Source organism: Podarcis melisellensis (genome assembly GCF_964234715.1).
Source record: "Podarcis melisellensis genome assembly, chromosome: 15".
Taxonomy (NCBI): Eukaryota; Metazoa; Chordata; class Lepidosauria; order Squamata; family Lacertidae; genus Podarcis; species Podarcis melisellensis.
The window spans coordinates 39,190,149-39,206,044 of record NC_138532.1 but is presented as its reverse complement, the minus strand read 5'-3'; the positions used below and the strand labels follow the sequence as shown (position 1 = coordinate 39,206,044).

Here is a 15,896-nt window from a genome sequence, read left to right as displayed (position 1 = left end):
GCTTTCAGCCATGACTTCCTATTGGTTAGCTTGGCTACCACCATGTAAATACAGTAGTCATGTTCTGACTTAAAAGACATAGCTTTGTAAAGATTTTAAGCTAGAGGTTTATCACAAATATGCCATATGTTGTTGTTGTTTAGTCGTTTAGTCGTGTCCGACTCTTCGTGACCCCATGGACCAGAGAACGCCAGGCACCTCTGTCCTCCACTGCCTCCCGCAGTTTGGTCAAACTCATGCTGGTAACCTCGAAAACACTATCCAGCCATCTCGTCCTCTGCCGTCCCTTTCTCCTTGTGCCCTCCATCTTTCCCAACATCAGGGTCTTCTCCAGGGAGTCTTCTCTTCTCATGAGGTGGCCAAAGTACTGGAGCCTCAGCTTCACAATCTGTCCTTCCAGTGAGCACTCAGGGTTGATTTCCTTCAGTATGGAGAGGTTTGATCTTCTTGCAGTCCATGGGACTCTCAAGAGTCTCCTCCAGCACCATAGTGTAATCCTAATAAATGTAAGCACCATTGGGTTTAGCAGAACCCATAGCTAAATGTATCTACAGTAGAAGCTTTCTTTAAAGCTTAGTTTAAGACAGAGGGGGCGACATCTCCCTGGTCCTAGGCAGGCAATGGTCAGAATCTACTAATGAGCTTTTCCTCTTCTATGTATGCTCTCTTTTGAGCTTTCCTGTCTTGAGTCCAGAACAAAATTTAAACACAAAAGAAGACACAGACACAACTCTCCCAAGTTCTCTATGTATGTCAGAGAACATAGGAGAGAGGAAGGGAATCACAGGCAACCACAAATAAACAAAACTAAAGAAGCTTTCTCTAACTGGATTTGGTATCCTCTGCTACTGTGGGCAAGGAAAGGTTTGTGGGGGTGGGGGGAAGAAAAGCAAAATTCTCCCCAAAGCATGTTTATGTTCTTCTGCTTAACAGCCCTGTTAACAGGCTCCGGCAGCTGCTTTTGTGTCGGGGTGGTGGAAGTTTGATTGATTAAGAGCTCTCAGCCTTGTGGTGCTCACATAATTCATGTGGCTGATATTGGCTGTAGCAGGAATTCCGGGTGATGGATTGCTTCCTGTTTTTGCAAATCTGGGCTGGAGGTGGCATTTTGGATTTTTTTGTGAAAATTGCAGGGTTTGGGGGGGTGTCTTCTACCCCACCCCATCTCAAGGACACAGCATAAATCTGTTCTGTGCTGTAAAATGCGGCAGCTGTTTGTGTTTGAGTGTGTACGTGCTAATCATTGATGAATGTTAAGCTTTTCTGAGTTCCTGTATTATGGCAAAGAGAGAAGGTGTTGTATCCAACTAAGTCCTAACATAGAAATGACTGTAAGTTAGTCATACCTATTAACTTTGGTGGGTCTGCTCTGAGTAGGACTAGCATTGGATATCACCCATGGATACAGGGAGGGCAGGGAATGCATCTGTTCCAAAGGGCTTAACCAGATTGTAATTTGTGGTCTCTTTATTTTTTAGTACAGAGTTTTTCAACCTTTTTGAGTCCATGGCTCCCTTAACCAACTACATTCTTTAGGGGCACCCCTGTGGGGCTCAGGAGCCCACTTATGTCACCCCTTGCCTGCAGAGCTGGAAGCCTCTCACCCTTTTTCAAACACCCTCCTTTGTGGAGTGTTCCCTCAGCCTCCTCCCCTCTCCTTAGGAGTACTCTGGGCAGCTACTGCTGCTGTCCCTGGCCTCTGAACTGCCTCGCCAACCAGTTGTGCAAGCCTTTGGTAGGCAGAGACGCGAGGGCATCAGAGAAAGGAGGGAAGGAAAGAGGGTCAGAGGCTTGTGTTGCCCGCAGCACCCCTGACCAATATTCACGGCACCCCAGGGTGCTACAGCACACTGGTTGAAAACCACTGCTTTAGTAAATGGCTTGATAGTTCAGTGCCTGTTGGTTAAAACAGAAACTCACATTGCAGTTTCCAAGGAGCAAGCCCCTTAAACTCATTGGAGCTTATCCCCGGTAAGCACACCTTTGGACTGCAGGCACAAAGTGTTTGTTGGAAGGAGGTAAAACATTTTTATCTTCTCCCTCTTCCTTCTGTTTCCCTTTCAGACATCTACTACATCACTGTTTTCAGGCATTGATGGACCATGGAGTAAAGGTGGCATCTGTGTTGGCCTATTCGTTCAGCAGGAGGTGTTCCTACATAGCCGAATCAGATGCTACTGTAAAAGAAAAAGCTATCCAGATTGGATTTGTCTTAGGTAACTGTGGGTGAAATAGGATATTAATCTATCTTGCTTGCTTGGAACTCAGTAAGAGGCACATGAAGAAGAAACTGAAATAAGATTTTCTTTCTCTCCTATTACATATTTTACTAAGGATGTCGTCATGCTGCAGTTCGCATGGCTGCTGAAAGGCGGTACTGCAAATTACAGCATGACCATAAACTGGGCGAGGAAGAGGGAACCAGAGATGGAGGCAAACGGGGACCTGGCCTAGGCCAGCGAGTGGAGGTTCAGAGGGGTAAGGAGTAGGCAGTGTTGGCGAGTGAAGCGAGAAGGGGAGCAGCCTATAGAACACTGTTTCTCAAACTTGGGTCCCCAGCTGTTGTTGGACTACAACTCCCATCACTCCTAGCTAACATCACCAGTGATGATGGGAGTTGTAGTCCAGCAACAGCTGGGGACCCAAGTTTGAAAGAGAGAAAAAAACTGCTGGGGGGAGGGGAGAGAAAGTAAATAAATTGCTCAATTCCTTTCTTCAAAAGAAAGTCAATACTGCATGGCTTGGATCCAGAGAATTGCCCAACTGCTAACAATAGTAAATAAATAAAGCATGGGCCCTTGTCTATGGTAATGGCGCCCTGGTTGCACAACACCTTGTCCATGTCCATTGCCTTTGCAGGAGGCTTCCTCTCGGACGCCGGCTGGTACAGCGATGCTGAGAAGGTCTTCCTCTCCTGCCTTCAGTTATGTACACTTCACGACGAGATGCTCCACTGGTTTCGTGCGGTCGAGTGTTGCGTGAGGTAAGCCCTGTCCCCATTTTTTAGCAAAGGGGTGAGATGCTCGTGCTGCAGGGTGTGTCTGTGCTTAACGCGAGTAAATTATGAAGTGGCCATGATGACTAGTTAATGGGCTGCTGTTCATGGAGGCCACCTGTGTAGATAGTGGAGGCCTTTCCTAGTGCCTTTCCGTCCCCAGCGACAGTGACTCTCACAGGACAGAGAACAGCTAGTGCAGGGGTCAGGCAGGTTAGCACACCTTTTGCTTCCTGTCCTTCCCTCTGGTTGCCATGGTCTGTGTTTCTGCTTCATCCTGCACTCTAAAGCACATACATTTCTGCTCCATGGCTTAGATGGCTTTAAAAGGGGCCAAACAAATTCCAGAGCAGCCAGTGACTCCTGCAGCGATGGCTATGTTCTACTTTCTACAGTCTGAGAAAGTATACCTGTGGATACGAGTTGCTGGGAATCTCAAGGAGGGAGAGTGCTGCTGAACTCAGGTCCTGCCTGCAGGCTTCCCATGGGCACCTGCTTGGCCAATTTAAGGAAAAAGCAGTGGACCAGGTGGGCCGCTTATCTGAGCCAGCAGAGCTCTCCTTACATTCTTCTGGGATTGCCCTCTGGAGACCCATATGTCCAAATTGGACCTACCCAGGGTTTCCTGCCAGTCCTGCACAATGGCTGCTGGAGTGGGATTCATCGGCAAGCAATCTTGGGAGATGATGTGCATCTGTGAGTGTGTACGGTTAGCCGATCACTCACCCTCCCCATTCCCAGAGTTGCTCTTCCATAAAACTAGTGGCTGACAAGGGCCAAATGAGACTATCCGTAGCAGGAAGCCTTATGATACAAAGCTCATGGTGATGGTTCTTTGGGGTCATTTGCACCCCGTGGGTGTGACTGCACCCCATGATTCCTCATTCAGAGAACAACACTTACAGGTAAGGAACCCGTTCTTCCTCCAGTGTCCCAAGGACCTCTTTGTTGCCTGGTCTGCACTTGTTTAAAAAACAAATAAATCGGAGGCCTGGGAAGTACGGACTGCATGTTCAGGGCCATGGTCTCAATCAGTCTTGCTGTGTGCTGCTGATGTGCAAACAAGGTGACATTTCCTGCCAGGTCACTGCTGTCCCCCCCCCCTCCGCCCCCATCGTCCTCCGCCTGCTTGTTATTGACTCTTGGGGGATTGTGCTGACTTAATGCTTAGCTGTGATTTCCTGCAGATCCTTGTACTGCAGAACTGGCAGAGGACTTTGTCGTTTAAAAAAAAAAGGCTGGAAGAGGAGACAGACCCTATTCCTGTTTTATTAATATGTGCAACTCAATACATTAATAGCATTCCAGTACAAGATGGCTGTTTGGAATTATTCCTAGTCGTCCTTGCAAGAACACACTCACCTGCTCGGGGCTTCGTTGAATGCTTTATATCCACTTTTAGGCTTTCCCTAATAAATTACTCTCCTGCCAACCTAGCAGTTCGAAAGCACGTCAGAGTGCAAGTAGATAAATAGGTACCGCTCCGGTGGGAAAGTAAACGGCGTTTCTGTGCGCTGCTCTGGCAAGCAAGATGAGCGCCGCAACCCCAGAGTCGGTCACGACTGGACCGAATGGTTAAGGTGGATTAAACAGAGTAACTTTCACTTGCCTAGGAATTGAGATCAATGGTGGGAATGAACTTTCAGATATCTTACCACTCCCCCATTCCCCCCCAAAAAAAAGTTTTTCCTTTTTGCCTGCTCTGTCATGGGGAGAAGCTTCTTTGGTTGCTCTGGAGCAGACATGTCCTGGTTGTTTAAAGGCATCTTAAAGTGGGTGAGGGGAGGCTATTAGAACAGGAGGGTGGTTGTGGTGGCACTCTTTCCAGTGCTTTCAGACACATGCAGGCTGCGTACACACCATATGTTTTATCTCTTTATTGTTTTACAAAAAAAAAAATTCTATACTGGAATTTCATTTTAAAAATTCAAAGAAGTTTACAACCATTAAAAATACATGTGTCCAAAGTACAATCCTTTGGTGTATTCAGAAAAAAGGTGGGAAAGTAATGTGCTTTTTAAAAAAAAAGTATTACAAAATGTACAACTCATACGATTAATACATTAACCACTCATTAATCATAGCACTTCACAATAAATAAAACACACACACACACACACAGAGCTGTGTAAACTCTTGTAATTCATTGTTCTACGATGCCACAAGCAAAATCTACTTTCTCATAAATCCATCAGTATTATCCTCCCTTTAAGTCTTCAGAAAGCAAAATACCTCAGACACATCTGCAGTATGCCATATTTTTAATCTGTAATTGAGGTCGGGGGCAGTATCTCTTTTCCAATAAGAATGGGTTTTGTTTTATTTTTCAATCCTGTGTTTTTAATGCACGCTTTTAAAATGCATCTGGTATTCTGTGATATACTGGCTCGACAATGAGCTCATTACACTTTTCCTGTGCACCACAATGCAAAACATTTTGGTTTGTCAAACCAGAGTTTCCTATTCCATCTGAATTGGACAACTGTGGTTTAATCCCTGACTACAAACTAGAATTGGTTTCCTATCTTGGTCTGTAGTCAAAGGCCAACCCAGTCACTGGAAGCTGGTTTAACAAACCGCCGAGGTCTTGCATTGCGTCATCCAGGAGAGGGGAAGAGGAACACATGGGCAAAATACTACTTCTTTACCCAGTAAACAATGCTTTGTCGAACCAACATTCTTGCATCTGAACCAGGCTGCTGCCTCTGAACCTGTCTTCCTGCCTGTGGTTTGGCGGCATGTGTTAAAGTAATTACTTAGGATGTTAAAATATTATTTAACATTGATGAGAAGCTTCCTTCTTTCATTTGAGGATGCACGATCGCAAAGCCAGTAATCGCCTTTTAATAGTCTGAATCGCTCAGCAACTTTCCCACTCAAGGTTTCAAGATCCTTTTGTGTCTTGCCCTAGGTTGCTGCACGTCCGGAATGGCAACTGTAAATACCACCTGGGAGAAGAAACGTTCAAATTAGCGCAGTCTTACATGGACAAGCTAGCAAAGCACGGCCAGCAAGCCAACAAAGCTGCTCTATATGGGGAGCTGTGTGCCCTGCTCTTTGCAAAGAGCCATTACGATGAGGTGAGCGTCTTTCGCAGAATCCAGCCTAGAACATCTCCACATGGAAGAAGCTCAGTGGCAGAGCATGTCTTTTGTATGCAGAAGCTTCAGTTGGGTGCTAAGATCCTCAGTTGAGCACCTTCCCTCGGTCCCATCAACACCAGAAGCATGGTTGGTGGTGACATGAGAGAGCCTTTTCTGTAGCTACTCCCATATTGTGGAATTCCCTCCCAAGAGAGGCTAGACTGGCTCCTTCATCGCTGTCTTTCCGATAGCAGGCTAAGGCCTTCCTATTCAGATAGGCCTTTGAAAACCAGGTGCAGACCATGTTGACCGCTGTCAGGGCAATCAGTATTTTAATGCCAGTTCGAAATGTGTTTTGCCGTATTTTAACTGTTGTTTTTAACTAGCTTGCCTTTATTACGGTATTTTTCGCTCTATAAGACGTACCAGACCATAAGACACACCTAGTTTTTGGAGGAGGAAAACAATAAAAAAAATATTCTGAATCTCAGAAGCCAGAACAAGAGAGATCGCTGCGCAGCAAAAGCAGCGATCCCTCTTGCTGTTCTGGCTTCTGGGATAGCTGCGCAGCCTGCATTCGCTCCATAAGACGCACACACATTTCCCCTTACTTTTTAGGAGGGAAAAAGTGAGTCTTATAGAGCAAAAAATACGGTAATTTGTGTCTCACAGCTATGTTTTTAAAATGTAAGCTGTTTTGAATCCCAACTTGGGAGACAGACGGAGTATGAATATATTTAATAATAATCCCCGATGGCATCTCTAGCCAAACTAGGAGAGGCCTCCACCTGAAACCCTTCTGTGTAGACAGTGCTGAACTAGGCAGGCCAGTGACTTGGTACAAGGCAGCTTCCTATGTAGTAAGAACAGGCCAGCTATTCTTTCCAGTACAAAGTGTTCTGTGGGTTCACTTGGCAGCAGCGCGTGGGCAGACAAAAGCAGGTTTCACTGAGGTTTGGTGACAGAATTCCAGCTGGTAAGGTGGTGCCAAATAAAATTAGCATTTGGCTAAAGCTAGCACTTGGCTCAGGTTCAAGTGCCAGAGTTTGCAGGCACCGAAGTGTTTTCCCAGCCTTTGTTGGGATAGTGTTTAAATCCTCAGCTGGGAACAAACAATTTAGGAACATAGGAAGCTGCCCTATATTGAGTCAGGCCATCTAGCTAAGTATTCTCTTACGCTGACTGGCAGCGGCTCTCCAGCGTTTCAGATAGGGAGTCTGCCCTGGCTCTACCTGGAAATGCCAGGGTTTGAAACAGGGACCTTCTGCATGCATAGCAGACACTCTACCACTGGGCTACAGCCCTTCCATCACCCTGGAGATTGGTGGCTCCATGATCTCTTGCAGGACTCTTGGCTCCATGCAGTTTGCCAGAGTGTCTTTCCCTAGGACTGCCTGTTCCTCTGCTCTTGACTTCAGCTTTACACCTCGACAGACACCCAGCCACACCATCGCAACATCTGATAGTCTTGCTAGAACAGCAGATTCTCGCAGTTCAGAGTTTGAAAGCCAAGTTCTTGGGAGCCTCTGTTTAGATTTCTGTGAACATCTTAGGTGCTGGATTAAGGACTGGAGGCCAAAGGTTGAAAGATAAGTGGTGGGGCAGTGAGGCTCCTGCTAAGCAACTGCTCCTAAACTTTATTTGAACGGCCAGGCTTGGAAGTCAGGACAGGAGAAGGGATCTGCAAGCCCCATTGGGGGTTCTGCACCTGCCTCCCCACTCCCAGCCTTCTCTTTGATTTTCATTAGAGATTACACTCTCATCTCCATAGAGGTTTAGTTCAAAAGGCAGAGCGGTACTTCAGTGAATAAAGTCATGTGTTTGTGTGTATTGAGATATTGGAACCCAGTACCCACGGACGCGGGTGGCGCTGTGGGTAAAACCTCAGTGCCTAGGACTTGCTGATCGTAAGGTCGGCGGTTGGAATCCCCGCGGTGGGGTGAGCTCCCGCCGTCCGGTCACAGCTCCTGCCCACCTAGCAGTTCGAAAGCACCCCTAAGTGCAAGTAGATAAATAGGGACCGCTTACCTAGCGGGAAGGTAAACGGCATTTCCGTGTGCGGCGCTGGTGCTGGCTCGCCAGTGCAGCTTCGTCACGCTGGCCACGTGACCCGGAAGTGTCTTCGGACAGCGCCGGCTCCCGGCCTATAGAGCGAGATGAGCACGCAACCCTAGAGTCGGTCACGACTGGCCCGTACGGGCAGGGGTACCTTTACCTTTTACCGGTTTTGATGGGCAGCCCTTGGGCTTGACGCCCTCAATTCCACCCTCTGCTTCCCTCACTGAGTGTGCCTTCTCTCTGCCATTGTTGCCACTGCTGCTTCTGCTTCCTCATTTGTGCCAGACAGAGCCAGTGAGGATGAAGACAGTGGCAGCTCCTCCTCCTGCTCGCTACTTCTGTTATTGAGAGGCAGGGTGAACCAGCAGGTTTCCAATGAAGAGGAGGAACAGGTCTAAGAGGCTCTTCTGAATGGATCCCCTGCTGCATTGAGGGTTTTTGGCAAATGGCACATTGACCATTGACAGTGACCCTGATGGAACCTGAATTTGCTTGGTTTCATCATCCCTCCCTGTTTCCTTTGGCTATCAAATTGTAAGCCTGCAAACAAGAGCTGCTTTTGCATTTGGAAAAAAAAAATAATTCTGCACAGCACATAGAAAATTTGAGGCTTTTTATAAAATCTTAAATAATCCTGACAATATCCTTGGGTGCTCCACAGGCTTACAAATGGTGCATAGAAGCCATGAAGGAGATCTCAGTTGGATTGCCAGTAAAAGTAGTCGTGGACGTTTTACGGCAAGCTTCTAAGGTAAATCTAACTTTTCTACAAATAGCCTGCATGCAGCTGAGCAGGGATGGAATCCATTCCATGTTTCTTGCAGAGGAAAGTGGGCAGCATATAGTACTGTTTAGAATCAGCCCTAAAAGAGAAAAATCAACAAATGAATTCCAAAAGCAGCATTTCAGACGTGTTGACCTTTATGCTTTTCCTGACAATTCATTGCTCTGTCTTCCCCCTTTTTAATGGGGCAGGCTTTCCACTCAGTTTAGCAGAGTCGATGGCCATTCTTGAACAGTGGCTGCCCATAGGCAGGCAAGAATGCCTTTGCATAATCATGGTCTCTCATGCCTGCTTTCTCTTCCTCTTTGCTTAGGCTTGTGTTGTAAAACGTGAATTTAAGAAAGCCGAACAGTTAATAAAACATGCGGTATATCTTGCACGGTGAGTATATGCCCTGTTTCCAAATGTTACTGCCTGCTGCATCTTGTTTGTGGTTCTAAGTTGTGTTCCTACCTTCCAGGGAGCACTTTGGAGCCAAACACCCAAAATATTCAGACACCCTACTAGACTATGGGTTTTACTTACTCAACGTAGACAATATATGCCAGTCGGTTGCAATTTATCAGGTAAGGTCCTTTGCTGCGTCTGTGATGCCTTTGGGATTCTATTAAGTGGTTTTGTTCATGTGTGTGTTTGTTTCTGCTCAGAATTCTTTACTGCAGGTGAAGTTTTGTTACCGTACTTACTTTTCTCACCAAAGCAGATAAAATTTGCAGGCGTGGTAGCCCCATGGTAGCGGATTAATCCTGCCAGACTTCAGAAGGAAAGCTGTAGTGATCTTCCTGGAAGAACAACCTTTGCAGTTTGGGGCGGTTAAAAGAGGATTCACTTAATCTCCTCTAGTGTTTTATGGGCAATTTTATGAAAATAGTAGAAGGAAAAAATAGCAGTATCCCTTGGTAAGAAACCCGAAAAAGAGGTCCAGAGTGTTGTGGGTGGAGAACTAAAAAGGATTTGCTTCCCTCCCAGTGGTTTTTGGGCACAAGTTTTATTATTGAAATTGCTGGGAGTGCCCTAAAATTGAGATTTCTTTAATAACAAGACCGAGCATCACTCCCTCCCCCTACCTGGCTCATTTAGATCTATATGTAGATGTGGATAGAGATCTAAAAAAGAGATAAAGAACTCATTTGACACCTATTAACAGCAGCAAGAGCAACTAGCACAGTTCTAGAAGACATTTGATTTAGACAACTTAGATTGCTGGTATTCAAAAAGCCTGGCAAATTGCTCTTCTAGAAACAATTTTCCATGAGTTGAAAGTACTAGGCGGACATACTGCAAGAAACCATTCTTTTGCATTATGGCACAACATTATTTTATTTACAAACAAAGAAGCCCATGGCCATATGGTCCCTCTGGTTTATTCCAAGATGTGGGCTTTGTGAAAGTATGTCTAGGCAGACAGATGATCTTTATAACAAAAATAATAAGTTTATGACTTACGGTATATGCTACCAGAGAGGGCCATTGCTCAGGCACAATTGGGGGGGTGTGTGCAGGGTGTTGTGAGCCACCCCGTCCTTCTCAGCTGCCCTCCAGATGCAGGTTGCCCAAGAAGAACGCAGCAGCTCAGGCTCCCTGCGAGCCCAGCCTCATTTGCAAAAGCCTGGTGGTCCTAAGATAAAGACAAATCCTCATCATCATGATGTTTCCAGTTAGATTTTACCCATTGGCGACTTGTGTCGACAGCTGTGTGAGATACTACTTCAAATAATGCTTCTTCTGTCCCACACAAGCCATGCTTTAAAAAATGTCTATGGCAGCTTCCGGATCCTAGCTAATTTAGCTGACTTGAATATTGTCTCTCACTCAAATTGTTTCAGACCGCGCTAGACATCAGGCAGTCAGTATTTGGGGGCAAAAACATCCATGTCGCAACAGCTCACGAAGACCTGGCTTACTCTTCCTACGTTCACCAGTACAGTTCTGGGAAGTTTGACAATGCACTGTGAGTACTCTGTTTACACTTTTTTGGACCCAAAGGTTTTCTTCTTGCGTAATGTAAAATATATATATATATTCAAATGTTTAAAAGCATGTGGTATAGTCTTGCTGGCCCTGTACCACTTCAGACCTCACTTGGGAGAGATTGCAAGTCAAGTCCATCCCCTTTGTTGCTGGCAAAGCTTTTTGTGGTTGCTGCTGTTGTTTGGAGAACATTTGGAGCCACCTGGGCTGCTGTGCTAGGAATGTCAACGTGTGTTTTATATTCTCTGTAAAACACTTTGAGGGTTTATTTACAGTTAAATGGTATATGAATGTGTTTAAAAAAATATCAGTGTTCTAATACTGGAGATAGTAGATAGCCATCATGGCTAGCAGCCATTGGTTGCCCTAGGCTCTGTGAATTTGTCTAATCTCTCTTTTAATGCCATTGAAGTGGGAGGCCATCACCACTGCATCTTGAGCACCTGATCCTGTGCTTCTTACTGTTCCTCCCCCTTGGCCTTGTTAAAAGTATCTGGACTGTATTCTACTCTTTCCATGATGCTGAGTTGGTATTGATAATCTGCAGCAATAAGCATGCATTTATTTACTTACAATAAGCATGCATTTATTTACTTACAAAAAAGTTGGTACTGCAACATTTTGTTGTCGTCCCCCACCCTTATTTTAAAAATGTGGTCATGACAGCCTTGCAAATAAACTACTAACTTGGACATGGAAGCTGCTAGTCTCTTAGCAGGCTAGTAAAAAATATGCTTCCAGGTGCCCCCTCTCTCGCTTACGTAGAATTCCTAGTGACCTCTGGCAGCCAATGTAGTTCTTAAATATGAGCTGAGTTGCGCGTTTACATGTTGTGCAAAGAAGACTTTGCCCCCCACCCTAAACTTGCCAGTTAGGTTTGTTGGATGATCTTGAAGAGAGTATGGGAGACGGAGAGAAAAAATTATTTCCTTGCCAGGAGGAGAATTTCCTCCCATCTCCTTACCACGAGGCAGACAAATGCAGTCTTTGTTTCTAAGGTGAAAGTTGTGCCTTTTCCCAAGATGTCTTGCAAACATACCAGAATCTCTCACATAAGTCTTTTTCATCCTGTTCCTCCCCCCGTGTTCTTAGCATGTGCTAAACAGCTGCCCAGTGTCTACCAAAACCCACGGTATGCTAATGCAAGTCCCACAAAGCCCTCTATGCATGATTTAGATGGCCCTTCTGGGAACTTGCTGTTTCTGTGTTGACTACTCAGTAACTTTCCAAGAGATTTCCCCCTCATGTGTGCCTGTTTGCTCTTGCCCTTAGATTCCATGCGGAGCGTGCGATTGGCATCATAACCCACATTCTCCCAGAAGACCACCTTCTCCTTGCCTCCTCCAAAAGAGTTAAAGGTACCTCCATGCTGCTTTTAGCTGTGGCGCTTAGGGAGCAGAAATAACTGCTGGTACTGTAGCAAATGTCAAGGACAGGCAGGGAAGGAAATGTGTGGGAAAACAGTGCCTCCCTCCACCGTGTCCAGCATCTTCCACCTGAGGCCCATGCCTCACTCTTCCTAAAGGCAGGCTCAGCTCTAAGTGGCTGATGTGTTTGAGCTTTGCGTACACCTTCAAAGCGGCCCAATAATTGGAGTTGGGAAAGGGCTAGAGTTGAGCTGAAGGACTTTTCAGATAATGCAGAGGTCAGCATTCACTTCCTCGGAGTCCTAGCTGACGCCTTTAATGGTGTTGGGTCTTCTAATGTGTCTCTTTCCTCCCCCCTTTCCTGTGCAAGCACTGATCTTGGAGGAGATTGCAATTGACTGTCACAATAAGGAGACAGAACAAAGGCTACTCCAGGAAGCCCACGACTTACACCTGTCTTCGCTCCAGCTTGCCAAGAAAGCCTTTGGGGAGTTCAATGTGCAGACGGCAAAACACTATGGTAACCTTGGCAGGCTTTACCAGTCCATGAGGAAATTTAAGGTAATTATTTGGGGGCGGGGAGCAAATATTATTGACATGTCTTCCTTGAACTGTATCTCTGGCTCTCTTGACAATCATCTAGTAAAAGACCGGCAATTCACCCTTGTCTTAATTTTGTGGGCGTGTTCCAGGAAGCGGAAGAGATGCACATCAAAGCGATCCAGATCAAGGAGCAGCTTCTCGGCCAAGAAGATTACGAAGTTGCTCTTTCCGTGGGACACCTTGCCTCGCTCTACAACTACGACATGAATCAGTACGAAAACGCCGAAAAGCTTTATTTGAGATCCATAGCAATTGGTGTGTAAACACTTTTGAGCCTAAGCATGCATATACAGTGATGTTGTCTGGGGGGGGGGTTGTTGGTGAGGTTCTCTTTCCCCTGGAAACAAGAATGCTCTCCCACCAGAGCCCCCTGCTGCCTAACCAGTGCTTTTCAGGTGTGTCTCCCAGACTTCCAGAGAAGCTTCTTGCAGAGGGGGCGGGAAAGACAGGTGGCTTTCTGTGCACACAGGATTTGGATCCATCCCAACGTAAAGGACCTAGGGCAATAGCGGAGGCCTGTGAGCAAATAATTGTGCTTCGTTTTAGCTGGTGATGAGGTCCAACATGCTGGACATGGTTTGGGGGAAGATGTTTGAAGGGAGCACATGCTGTCCCTTCTCCACCAATCTTGGTTGGTTTAATCATAAATACTGTGGAACCTTGAGTTGTGGATGTAATCCATCCCAGAGGCACGTCTGCAACTCAAAGCGTTCGCATCCAGAAGTGTTGCGCATGCGCACGGCGCGATTTAGCACTTCTGCGCAAGCGGCGAAACCCGGAAGTAACCTTTCCGGTATTTCCGGGTTGCCACAGGACATAACTTGAAAAGACATAACTTGAAGCAGATGCAACATGAGGTATGACTGTAGTTCCTTCTTCCAGGTCTATTTGAGGTGGTGGGGATACCACACACTCAAGATTTTATTTTCGAGGGCATGCGGGAACCAGTATAAATAGCAATGCCTTCTCTGTTCCTTTAGGCCGGGGATGGGGAACCTGTGGCTCTTGATATGCTGCTGGACGTTGCCTGCCATCAGCCCCAGCTAGCATGCCTAGTGGTCAGGGAGGGTGGGACTTGTAGTCAGGCAACATCTGGAGAGGAGGGGGAAGACACAGTTTCCCCACTCCAGATCGGAGAACATGGTAAAATGTACTCCAGCTGAAAGGTATCGGATTTTTACTTAATAAAATAAAAAGAGCAGGCTTCTCTATTAGGCAACACTGAAAAGCATACAGCATTAATTCTCCTTCACATTTTGTTTATTTTTAGGGAAGAAGCTTTTTGGGGAAGGTTACAGTGGACTAGAATATGACTACAGGGGCCTCATTAAACTGTACAATTCCATTGGCAATTACGAGAAGGTCTTTGAGTACCACAACATTTTGGCCAACTGGAACCGGTTGCGGGATCGGCAGTTTTCAGTGACAGACGCCCTGGAGGACGTGAGCACCAGCCTGCAATCCACTGAAGAAGTTGTCCAGTCTTTCCTGATGTCTCAGACCGCCGAAGGACAGATTTGCTAAGGACCTTGGTCAATTTTACCAACAACTATTTTTCCCCCCTTCTTCTGTTCCCTCCTCCCCAAATTTACATGGGAAAAGTCATACTGTGAAATTTGAAACCATGTAGTTTTTTGTGTGTGTTTTTCTCTCTCTCTCTGAGGGGGCTGCAATTGCATTGAAACACTGGTCCAGTCCATTAGAAATCCCCTGTTTTCTCGGGGAGGGGAGGAATCTCACCTTTGAATGGAGTGACCACAACAGACGAATGTGTGCTAAAATTCTTACCAGCATGAGTACGGCATGTTTTGTTTTGGCTCACGTTTTCAACTTGAGAGAGAGAGAGAAAGAGATACATATACATATATATAAATATATATATAAAGGAAGAAAAGAAAGAAAAAACCCATAAACACCCCTAACGATGTTCTCTTATTTTTTATTTTTTGTCCAAGCGAAGCTACTTTACACGAAATCTCTGCGAGAATGGAAAGAGAGCAATAAAGCCATTAAACCATTCTGAGAGTTGCATTATTAATTGGTGGATAAGGAGGGTGCCCACTGACCAGTGCTTGTGACAAGTCTGAAGTCCTATACGACCATATGATTATTCTTGCTATACAGTGTAAAAACAAGGAAAAAACTTATTCGATTGTTGAAAAAAGTAACCACAGATATTCATACACACACGGAAAAAAAGAAAAGGGGTGGGGGAAATCTTCGCTTCTTGCTTTCTGCTGCCTTACGAAGAGACATGGCGAAGAATTTCCTCCTGGGAAGTGATGCTTGGTTGCTCTGCCTCCATCTGAACCACCGTTTGCACTTTCAAAGAGCACCCAAAAAAGACCAGTGTTCACCTGAAAGTGGTAACCACTGGCAGAATATTTTAGTCTCTCAGCTTTCTTGGTTTATTTCATTGTGTTTTTGTTTTCCGTGCAGGGCAAAAGAGTTTTCTGTAATAGGACCGGGAGATTTCAAGTGGACCAGCCCGTCCTTAGGAAAAGAGTCTCGGACCAATGGCTTTCAAGTCACAATTTCTGCCCTTTTACATTTGCTTTTTTAAACTCGGTAGGATTATTTCACGAAGGGGTGTATTTTCAAGTGATGAATGGAGACTTTATATACATACATGTACTAGATAACAAAGCTAGGAGCTTCAACGTTCTTCGGCGGTTTCAAAGGCATGTCTTTTTAAAATACTAAGTTTACACAGGTAAACTAGATGTTTAGCACCGTAAGCAAAGCATAGCAAATGCTATTCCTTCCCCTTTCCCCTGCCTTTGAAACTGGCTCTCTCTCGAGGCTATAACTTGCTTGTGCTAATTAGATTGGTCGTCGTCATTAAGGGAAAAAAAATCTGGTTTTGTTTTAATATCTGCAGATGATCTTTTTTTTTTATTGTACAGCTTGCAGGGGTCAATGGATAATGCCAAAAAAAAAAAAGAATAAGCACAACAGGTCTGTCTTTCTTCCTTTCTCTCTCAGCTTCGTCATTTTTTTTTTACGTTAAACAAAAACAGCCAGAACTCAGTTCT

At 45.5% G+C, this 15,896-nt stretch overlaps 1 protein-coding gene across 1 annotated transcript in view; it reads left to right on the top strand.

The window, feature by feature from the left end:
• The window catches only part of APPBP2 (amyloid beta precursor protein binding protein 2), a 37,151-nt gene extending 22,272 nt beyond the window's left edge, over positions 1 to 14,879 (top strand). The window contains exons 3-13 of the mRNA XM_081890400.1: positions 2,065 to 2,216; positions 2,860 to 2,983; positions 5,907 to 6,075; positions 8,798 to 8,887; positions 9,234 to 9,301; positions 9,381 to 9,486; positions 10,747 to 10,871; positions 12,164 to 12,249; positions 12,629 to 12,819; positions 12,951 to 13,116; positions 14,132 to 14,879. Coding sequence (XP_081746526.1) covers positions 2,065 to 2,216; positions 2,860 to 2,983; positions 5,907 to 6,075; positions 8,798 to 8,887; positions 9,234 to 9,301; positions 9,381 to 9,486; positions 10,747 to 10,871; positions 12,164 to 12,249; positions 12,629 to 12,819; positions 12,951 to 13,116; positions 14,132 to 14,385 — 1,531 coding nt within the window. The 3' untranslated portion in view covers positions 14,386 to 14,879. The remainder of the gene's footprint in view (positions 1 to 2,064; positions 2,217 to 2,859; positions 2,984 to 5,906; positions 6,076 to 8,797; positions 8,888 to 9,233; positions 9,302 to 9,380; positions 9,487 to 10,746; positions 10,872 to 12,163; positions 12,250 to 12,628; positions 12,820 to 12,950; positions 13,117 to 14,131) is intronic.
• The last annotated feature ends 1,017 nt before the right edge of the window (positions 14,880 to 15,896 follow it).